Here is an 11188-nt window from a genome sequence, read left to right on the forward strand (position 1 = left end):
GTATATTCCTTATAGTTTTTTTTTTTCTAAAGTGCATTTTAAAATAAATTAAAAAAATAAAATCTATGGTCACATCAGTTCTTACATGTTGTTAGTCATATAGCTATTGCCTAAGTCATATTTTTGGCCAAATTGTGATATCCGTATTAAATGAAGCAGCATTGTTAGAAGAGTAAAGTTACATAGATTTTAAAATTTGGACAAAAATAGGACAATTATGCTCTGAGGCTACACGTATAAAACTCCAAAAGTAAGAATTCCACTGAGGCCTGGTGTGTGAAAATACAAACACATACACAGTCTACATAAAAACATGGACATAAACACATCACAGGATTACCTCCCACTGTGGACTTTGATCACCTCACCACAACTGTTCTTTAACCTGTAACTCCTGATCGTGTGTTCCTTTTAACCCTTTCATGCATGAATTATGAACAAAAGTATCTAGATTTTTTTTAGATTGATTTTATTAGTAGAAATTAGGCTAAAGTTAAAATGCATTTTGATTTCTTTTTTTCTAAAATATGGTTTTATTAAGAAGATATTCAATCTCCTGACACACAGGAAAGCACAAGTTTTGGCTTTTTTGAGTTAAATAATTGCCTATATTGGAAACATCATGATGCAACAGTTTTTTTCAGATGCATTTTTTCAAAATTTTATGGAATGCCCTTTGCAGTGGACAGTTTCTTATTTTTTTGTTTTGTTTTGTGGGCTTAAGTGGTTAACTTTATGTGATCACAGAGCAGTCCAAATTCTAAATGAAGATGATCCTGTTTTTTTTCACTGTTTTGCTTAGGGTCTATAGACACTGCCCCCATGTGGTTTGGAGAATATTGCCTTTATAACCTTTGGAAAGTGAGCTTCAACAAATGTGGACGTCATGCATGAAAGGGTTCATTTCTTTTTTTGTACTTTTATGTATTATTTATAAAATGATATTATCCATACAACAAATTCATCACATACTGATAATTCAAATAAGTGTCTTCTTCTGATCTATTGTGTAGCTTCTGTTACACAAACAAATACATATGAGTTTAAGTACACTCACATTTTACAGACACCCAGCTCACTGATGACATCCAAACCTGTACTCGTTGGCTCTTTACCTCTTTTATTTCACACTGATAAAAACCTTCATCTGACTTAGACACTGCAGAGATTTTGAGCTGTCCACTGGTTCCAGTCTGGATTAGTTTTCCATTTTTGTAGAAAGTGACATCAGACAGAATAACGTCTGTCCACGGCCTACAGCTGAGAATCAGAGGTTGTCCTTCAGTCACAGGATGCACAGGGCTCTCTAAGATAATATCATCTGTGGAACAGTCAGATACAGTTTGAGTGTAACCATGCACTGACCCCAAAAGACTGGAAAAATACAGGTCAACATTGTCTAAAAACAGACAATTTATCGTATGTATATAGGACTTGAAGAGGCTTTAACAGTTTCATTAATCTACTGCAACCTGCAGAGTACTTCACTCTAATCCTTGTCGTAAGATTCTAACTATAAATCACTCACAATTTTAAAGAAAATACATAATATTTGGTTTTTATTGATAAACAATGGGGTGTTTTCAGATTTTAAAACCAAGAATATAAATATGTTTGTGAGAGAGTGTGTCATATGATGCCCATTTGTAAAATGTGTACTACATTCTAACTGGTTGCATTAACTATTAAATGGGTTCGATGTAGTACTTCAGTTTTCTAACATTAAAATATGACCTAAAATGATCATTAGAGTGTTGAGAATAAAGAGCTCTGAAGTTCTGTCAAACATGCCAATACACTGGATTGTCAGGACATGCAATGATCCTATTCATATAAACAATGCAATGGATTTACTTGACCACTAGAGGGAGTAGTAACAGTGAGACAGTTGTTTGGATAATTCAAAATAGATCTTTGGTGAAAGAAAATGGACATAAAAGGAAAATGGAATGAAAACGTACCATGAGTAGAGATGTTAACTGCGTTGCTAAACTCTCCTGATCCAGACTCACACCAGAACACTGCACCACTGTACACTGTTCTGGAGACGATGCATGGAGATGTTTGAGTCCTCCAGAGGTAATTATCACACTTTGAGGAACTGTTCTCATAGAACTGTCTCACTCTCCATTCAGTAGAGTTGGTCTCACAGCTCAGTGAGACAGACTCAGAGGTGAAGTGTTGACTTCTGTTGGGACTCACTCTGAGAGACACTGATGAGTCCATAGCTGAAAAAACAAGACATCTATATCATAATACTGGAAGGTCTCAGAGCACCCGTGTGTGTGTGTGTGTGTGTGTGTGTGTGTGTGTGTGTGTGTGTGTGTGTGTGTGTGTGTGTGTGTGTGTGTGCACGTGTGTGTGTGTGTGTGCGTGCAGTTCTGTGAAATGTAGATGTTTTTAACTGGCCCATTTGGTACCTGCAGTTGAGGAATGGTCCCATCTCTACACTAAATATGTCGGCAAGTTGACAGGACCAATATTTTGGGAGATATTAGTCATTTTGGATACAATAACCTTACAAACATGTTGCTATGGCCATGACGGTTGACAGGAAGTGCAGTACCATGCAGCATGGTGGGAAATGAAGTTAAAAACAGGAACAACAATTTACTAACTTCAGTCCCTAGATATCACTATTCATCTATTAACTGTCATGTAAAATTTAAAGAATGATTTACCGAACAATTTTTATGTCAGTACTTATAAAATATAGACATCTTTTCCCAAAAGTCAGCTCTCCCCAGCATAAAAACTACCACATCTAGAACTCGTGCTAGTAATCACATAATCACACTAAGAACACTGAGCTTAAAATTAAGTCATTAGTCACATGTTTTATGGCTATCCCTTGGTGAAACAATAGACATGAAAAGCACAATCACAAGTAGAGTTGGAATGTTTTGTAAAGTCTAATTTATCCTTAATGCGCTGAAAAATATGAGCTGAGAATAAAGAATTTAAATCTGGCAATAACAGTTATTTCTTGACTGATAAAGTGACTGTTAAAGTGATCTCTCTGTTTGTATACATGTGTCCTGCAAGTTGTCTAAGCAGATAACACTAACTTCAGAACTGAATAGTACGCAAAAACATGACATTACTATTTGAGGTATTGTTATAATTATATATATATATATATATATATATATATATATATATATATATATATATATATATATATGTATGTGTGTAACCGGTGGTGTCGGATTCTGTGTTGTGTTCTTTTTTCTTTTAATGATGAGACCCGCATGTGTGTGTCTTTGGAGGTAGTCTCCGTTTATTGATCTGACGAAATGATAAAACATAAAGACCTCCGGTCAGTACCCCACGTAAAGCGCACTCCTCTCCCACAGAAAACCGGAACAAAAGGGAGGAGGCAAAGGTGCGAAAACTCAAGTTATAGTGCGCAGCGTCACACTGTAAACCGTTCGATGGGGAACAGACCAAAACAAAAAGTTCCACACACACTGATCCGGAGGCCCACAATGTCAGGTACTAAACCAAAAGAAATTAAAATAAAATACACAGATTTTGTGTAATTATAACAATACACAATATAATATACCCACATTGCTGCTAGATAATTGACCCTGTTACACACACATATATATATATATATATATATATATATATATATATATATATATATATATATATATATATATATATATATATATATATATACACACATATGTATTGTGACGGCCCCTGCTTAGGTGTCTGAGAGTGTGCTTGGTGGTGATGTCATTCTGTGTTCTCTTGAGGTGATCAGCTGAGACATCACAGTGATTGGGAACACCTGGGCCCGGTGTTCCTAAGGACCATAAAAGTACCAGATCCAGCGTGGCGCTTCTCTCTCTCTCTCCTGCCGACCAGCACCTTATGTTTGATTTACTTTTTGTTTCTTTCAGCCACACAACCTTACACTTATACTATCCACACATCCACATGCACACCACTGACATTACTGACTTACACACCCCGTATTTATTGTAAACTTTGGTTATTTTGCGTTATGCTTTAATAAATATTTTGCATTAAGTTAGCACTGTGTATTTCTCCCATCTTTTTGTCATGGCCTAGAGCCGGGTTATGACTATATACAGGGGTTGGACAAAATAATGGAAACACCTTAAAAAATCAACAAAATATAATTTAATATGGTGTAGGTCCGCCTTTTGCGGCAATTACAGCCTCAATTCTCCGAGGTATTGATTCATACAACTTGTGAATTGTTTCCAAAGGAATTTTAAGCCATTCTTCAGTTAGAATACCCTCCAACTCTTTTAGAGACGATGGCGGTGGAAATCGACGTCTTACTTGAATCTCTAAAACTGACCATAAATGCTCAATAATGTTGAGGTCTGGGGACTGTGCCGACCATACGAGATGCTCAACTTCATTAGAATGTTCCTCATGCCATTCTTTAACAATTCTAGCTGTATGGATTGGGGCATTATCATCTTGAGGTGAAGGTGTTTCCATTATTTTGTCCAACCCCTGTATAAATAAATAAATAAATATATATATATATATATATATATATATATATATATATATATATATATATGTGTGTGTGTGTGTGTATATATATATATATATATATATATATATATCCAGAAGCCAGACCCTTACGAATTTCACAAAAATGCTTGGATGAGCCATGGTAATCACATCTGACACTTGCTTCTCAAAAGACAAAATAAGAAATAAACCAACTCACCTCCACACCAGGTAAACTTAGGTGGACTGTACTCAGAGTAAAACTGTGGATCTCCTCTTCCAGCTCTACACACATAACCTGTGGTGGTTTTTTGTCCATGGACGGTGAAATCCTCCTGTTCAGTCCCTTCACTGCTGTCAGGTAACAGCTCATACCTGTACAGTTCATCTGAGAAATGAGGAACAGCCTTATACCAATAAAACCTCCATCCTGCAGATGGATGTTTAACATGACACTTCAGAGTTACTGAGGCTCCAGGACTCAGCCATGATGGAGACACAGTGAGGACAGAACTGGGTTTACCTGTAAGAGGAAAGAACACATCAGCGACACTCCATCTGATAGGATGCATGTACTCATGGATTATTGTGTTTACAGAATATACTTTAATTGTTTATTACTAATGTGTGCTGAATCCTACCAACTGACACCGTCAGTGTGACTTTGTGGCTCCAGTTTGTTGAATGATCCTGTGACTGGTTCATTCTTCCTCTGCAGCTGTAGTCTCCAGTATGGCCTGAATGAGCTTTAGTTATTCGGATTTCAGATTCTGTTTCAGACAGGGCTGTGTCAGATTTTCTCCATTCATACTCCCACTCTGTGTCTGCTCTGTGGATTTCACATCTGAGGGTGATCTTCTCTCCTGTGTATATCTCAGACCAGTTTGGATCCAGAGTCACAACGGCCACGTTTGAGACTGAAAATACACAACAGCTACCAATAAGAGTACACACACACAATAATAACAAACTCACTTTAAGTAGTTACATGTACAAATTAGTAACAATGATGAAGCACTTATTAATGCTTTCTTCTGCAAGACCATGTTCTACAAATACTGGACTAAGTGTTATTAACATTATTAACAAACTACTGGAGAAACAAAATGTTCCCCTTAATTTTTTTTAAAAGGTTGGAGATTGAGGTTAATTTACTTTATTCCTCCTGTATGGAAATTCAGTCTATGCATTTTACCAATCCTAAGTCTAGGGTGATAATTTAGTGCCAAAATTTGCTATCGTAAAACCATAATCCGTGCACATAAATCCCATTCTCTGCACACTCGATGTCACTGTCTACACGCTCGCGGTAAGTGAATTTTGTTGCTCTGGGGGCGGGCATTGAATAAAAACCCCTCTCCCTCTGATTGGTCAGTTTAGACACCTACTGTCTCCAGGTCAGAACCATTCCAAAGCAGACCAGGGCGGGTCATCCGGTGCCATCCCGTGTCGGTCTTGCACACTGAGGTTAATACACCTTGAATACACCTGAAGACGGCCATTTCAATTTTATGCAGATCAGATGGCAGAGAGAAAAGAAATATGTTGAGGAGCAGACACAAATACAAACCCTTCGACAGCATAGAAACAGTGGCAAGGCCGACCAATCAGAGGGAGAGGAGTTCTGTTCAGTGCCTGCCCCCAGAGTGACCAAATTCAGCAACTGCAAGCGCTTAGAAAGCACAGAGAATGACAGAGTCTGCAAAAAGGATAGCGAGTGCGCATAGTGACAGTGAGCGGTAACAGTGGTGTTGAGTGTGAAGAGAGTGGGATTTATGATGGCTGATTATAGTTTCTATGTGCGCACATTTTGGCACAAATTATCGCCACACTGTAGACACACATGACCTAAAATGAGCATACACAGCTGCCATAGCAGGTGCTCTGGGACCACGTTCACATGTTCATCAACAGTCTGGGACGATAACAGAAGAATGAACCTCTGGTGTGAGAAAATATTGGAAGAGGAGCAGAAAGAACTGGTAAACTAAACCCCGGTGGTGGGCCATCCGGGCCAGCAAGGCCTTCTCTACTGGCCTCAGTACTGTCAGAGACACTGACCTGCATTTAAGAACAAAATTCAAATATGTGCTCCATTAAATTGTATTAATTTATTCCCAATAGACTATTCTCTTCATTTCTCTTGGCTGCACTGCTTCCATTACATGTATGTGGATGTAAGATTTTTTTGTCCAATCAGATTTCAGTATCTCTGTGTTGCCAGGGTTAATCTAATCTGCCTTGGGCCTTCAGAATGAGTAGTGAAGGCTCATGTAACTTAAAATGTATATGCATCGGGACTGTTTCTTTAACCAATCAGGTTTCAGTTTCACCTCATGGTAAATGTGTATACCTTAATAAAGTGTTTCCAGAAAATAAAATGGGCAACGGTTAAATTAGCATCAGTTACAATGAATCCCCTTAAACACACACATTTTTTGGATTCTACATGTGTTTCCTATTGGCAGACTCACCGATGGTGCTGATGCTGACTGTGTGGCTGTGATACGTGTAGTAAACTGGGTTTCCTCGTCCTCCTCTGCACCGGTAGCCTCCACCCACTGACACACTTATTTGTGGATTATCAGAAAAGTCTTGTGTGGTGTGGGGTTTATATAACGTGTTGTCTTTGTACCAGTAGTATCTCCATCCAGATGATGACCTCACAGAGCAGGTCAGGGTCACACTGCTGCCTTGTTGAATGGATGTTGTGTCAGAGGTCAGGTGGGCCTGTGGTTTCGGTGCTGTTCAGTTTGTGAAAATAGAAATTACTCTTCGAAAACCAGTCACAGTAACTGTGTTCATACACAGTGAAAGAACGACTTTATATTCATATTTATAAACATTATTACATTATTTTAAGTCAGACTTACATGATGCATTCAGAGACATGGAGTTGCTCCATTCTGTTTCCATATTCTCATCCTCTTTGTGTTTACCCTTACAGTAGTACTGCCTACTGCTGAAAAAATCAACTCTGATGGTCAAGTATTCACTTTGCTCCTGAGGTAGATTTGGGCCTGATGCTGACCATTCATAAACCCACTCAGTATCCCCTCCATCTGTGATCTCACATCTGAGAGTGACCGTCTCTGAATGAAATATCTCAGACCAGTTGGATTTCAGCGTCACTACAGCTCTGGTCATCACTGTTGAACAAATGAAAAAAAAAAAACCCCAATAAATTAAACATCAGATTTAATCACTGTTAAATTTACTCCATATGAATCAACACTGTGTTTCATTGTCATTTATATTTAATATCAAACTTTTATTTTTACCAACTGAGTTGCTGTATTGGCTGTAGTAAACTGGATCTCCTCTGCCTCCTCTGCACTGATAGGTTCCTCCAGGTGGGACAGTTATGTGTGGATGATCAGAATAAAGTTGTGGGTACTGGGGTTTATATAGACTCTTGTCTTTGTACCAGTAGTATTTCCATCCAGATGATGAACTCACAGAGCAGGTCAGGGTCACACTCCCCTGGTTAATGGATGTTGTGGACATGTTCAGTTGGGTCTTTGGTCTGTCTGTTTGTCCAAAAGAAAATGACCAACGTTAGGAAAACTTGGCTGCAAGTCACAAATATTTGAAGAGTCACAGCAATTTGTGATTTCCACGATTAACACAAATAAACACTGAGATATGATTGAGTATATAGATTGTTCTGTTTTTCAGTTTATTTTTTCTTCCACGTATGGTCCAAACACACTTTGCACAAATTTTTATTCATGAACGAATGAATGACAGACAAACAGATGTACTTTATTAAACCCAAACTGTGGTACTCCAGAGCACTCATACATGGACTGTAGAGATGGGTATCCACATGTGAAAATGGTCTTCACTGTGGTTTCCACATTTTGTTTTCTGTTGAACAGTTAAACTACCAACCCATGTAGCCATGCAATATCTGATGTTGCTTTCCAAATCATCAATATAGAACATCCACACACTACAAAAAATCCAAATCACTTGCTCCATTGCAAAAAAAAAATCTGCCAATGGAACAAGTGAAAATTATCTTGGTCAGATTTCGTGAAATAAGATTTTCCAGATCTATTGTCTAAAAATAACTTCCTATATCTTACTCAAATGTTACTCTTTTGGTGATTATGTCTTATTTTAAGTGTGATGAGATATTTTGACTAGAAATGAGAAAACACTTTCGATTTGACACATTTTGACTTTTTGCCGTGTAGGATTTTAGTGCTCACACCAAAAAGCCTCAGTCTACAAAGGAAGTGGATCCTCTGGGCCAAACAACCAGTGTCTGTCTACTCCTATTCACAGAAAAATTCTCCATCAAACACCACATACAGTAAAATCAAAAGGAAAACAGGGCAGAAAGTTAATGCTGTAATAAAACACCTCAGCAGCCTTATTAAGTAAGAGTAGACTAAACAAAATGGGCCTATATTTTGTCATGTAGATGGAACACAAAGACAAATGTTAAGAGTTCCATGTTTGTCCTGGCACTACCAGTACAAGTACTTCAATACTCAACAAATACTGAACAGGTTGAATCCTGGGTTCTTATAACAGAACTGTTCTACTGGTTTATCTGGTTACAGGTGATGGATATGACAGCAGTTTTCTTCTACTGAATCTGTTTCTTCTGTTGTTTTATTCACTCAGATTAAAGCGTTCTAAACAGTCTGATAAATAACAGATGTTTCATCTTACCTGCTACTGTCAGTTCAATGACATTACTCCACTCTGTTGTGACAGATGAGTCAGTTCTTCCTCTACATCTGTAGGATCCACGCTGTGCTGTAGTAGCTCTGGTAATTCTGTACTCATTTGTCGTTGTAGGTGAGTTTAATCTGCTCGGTGTCCATTCATATGTCCACCCAGTGTTTCCTCCATCCTGGATCTCACACCTGAGTGTGAACGCCTCTCCATAAAATACTTCAGACCAGTTTGGATCAAGAGTCAAAACGACCCTGTGTGTCACTGTTCATGTTGAAGGAACCACACATATGAAAAAGAGAGAATATTTACATGAAATCTTAGGTCTCAGTGTTAGATATAATCTGTATTCATAAACACATAATACATTATATCTGCAATTCGCAATGAACATTATTTCACTCTTGTATCTTTGCCACCTGAGTTCCTAAATGAAAATGTAGATATCAGGTAAAACAGCTTGAACGTAGACTTTAATGTATATTTCACTGACAATAAATAAAGATACGATGACACTAATATAAACAGTGACAAACAGGAAATACAATATCTAATGCTTCAATCCATTTAAAATCAAACAAATAAAGACAGTGGATTACCTGTGGTCTGTTTGCAGAGGTGTATATTCAACACTACAACAAAGAATGAAAATCATCAGACAAAACATAAACAGTGCACTTTACAGCAGCACTGACATAACATGTGGAGTCCAAACTATGACCTCCATGACCAACAGAGTCTGTGTTAGCACAGGTCTCACAGAGGATAGTTTCTCCTCACAGTATTTTCCTTCCTCTGTGACTTCTTCAAACATAAAGTCATGTCATATACTCACAGAAACAGGTCAGGGACCAGACCAGGAGAACCCCCATCTGAACATCCAGCACTTGTTGTTCTGCGTCAGAGAAATTCTACTTTGAACTGAAGACAGGCTTGAAACAGAAGCAGACAAAGACCAGAACTAAAGAACTGCCAACATTTGATCATTTCTTCCTTTTTCTCTGACTTCACTTGGTTTGTTCTTACTTCCATTCTGTAGAAACCACTTCACACCCTGACCACCACAGCTCTGACATGTTTACACTTCCTGCTCACAGCAAGAGAATGTTACCTTTTCTCTTCTACAAGTGAAGCTGTTCATTTCTAATGATGCTGTAACTAGTGAACAACAAATGGTAAATATCAGTGAATTAAGACACATCTAAGATATGCCTTGCTTAAACAGATAAATCCCAGATTACCCGAGGATATTTCCTAAAGACATTACTTTCTACAAATATATGGTCTAACATGTATGTGCAGTAACTACAGAACTAATGGACATTTTCACATTATTATACATGTGATCTGGAATCAAAAGACAATGGTGCATAAACATTTTGTACATTTCTTCTGCTGATGGTATTTTTGATGGATCTGTTCCCTTGTTTTTTTTTGTTTTTTTTTTGGTCTTGGTAGGACTGGTTCCCCAATCATGTTCTATGAACTCCTGATATAAGGCTTATAGGTGTATACAAGCTGTACCTTCCTTTTATATTTATTCATGGCTAGGTTTTGAAAAACTCAATAACATTTCATTTTTTAAACACAATTGTGTTACATTTGCAAATGTAAACCATTAGAGCTTCCTTTGAGTGGTGTAAATGTGGTAGAGCTGTCTAATTCTTGGTATTACTATTTTTACTACATTAAGAGGAACTAGAAACCAACACATTAGCAAAATATGAGAACAAAGTTTAAGTGACCAATGCATTAAATATTCACTGCACAGAGCTATAAAGCATTAGTTTAAATGATGGACAGTGATGTGGAACAGGGGTCCCAAATCAAAATAAAACCTACAGTCGTGGAAAAATTATTAGACCATCCTTGTTCTCTTCAATTTCTTGTTCTTTTAATGCCTGGTACAACTAAAGGTCCACTTGTTTGGACAAATACACTATACTGCCAAAAGTATTTGCTCACCTGCCTTGACTCACATATGAATTTC

General features: G+C 37.6%; 1 protein-coding gene across 3 annotated transcripts in view; it reads right to left on the bottom strand.

The window, feature by feature from the left end:
* Nucleotides 1-10142, bottom strand: part of LOC115438506 (uncharacterized) — a 16192-nt gene extending 6050 nt beyond the window's left edge. For all 3 annotated transcript variants that reach the window (XR_003938087.1, XM_030162160.1, XM_030162159.1), the window contains exons 1-10: nt 10034-10142; nt 9798-9830; nt 9193-9462; nt 7788-8036; nt 7380-7655; nt 6981-7250; nt 5148-5423; nt 4727-5029; nt 1962-2228; nt 1058-1321 (exon numbers count right to left, since the gene is read on the bottom strand). Coding sequence is in view for 2 of the 3 variants with exons in the window: in XM_030162160.1 (XP_030018020.1) it covers nt 1058-1321; nt 1962-2228; nt 4727-5029; nt 5148-5423; nt 6981-7250; nt 7380-7655; nt 7788-8036; nt 9193-9462; nt 9798-9830; nt 10034-10070 (2245 nt within the window). In the remaining variant the exon portion in view is untranslated. The remainder of the gene's footprint in view (nt 1-1057; nt 1322-1961; nt 2229-4726; nt 5030-5147; nt 5424-6980; nt 7251-7379; nt 7656-7787; nt 8037-9192; nt 9463-9797; nt 9831-10033) is intronic.
* Nucleotides 10143-11188: the final 1046 nt, after the last annotated feature.

Source organism: Sphaeramia orbicularis, chromosome 18 (genome assembly GCF_902148855.1).
Source record: "Sphaeramia orbicularis chromosome 18, fSphaOr1.1, whole genome shotgun sequence".
NCBI lineage: Eukaryota > Metazoa > Chordata > Actinopteri > Kurtiformes > Apogonidae > Sphaeramia > Sphaeramia orbicularis.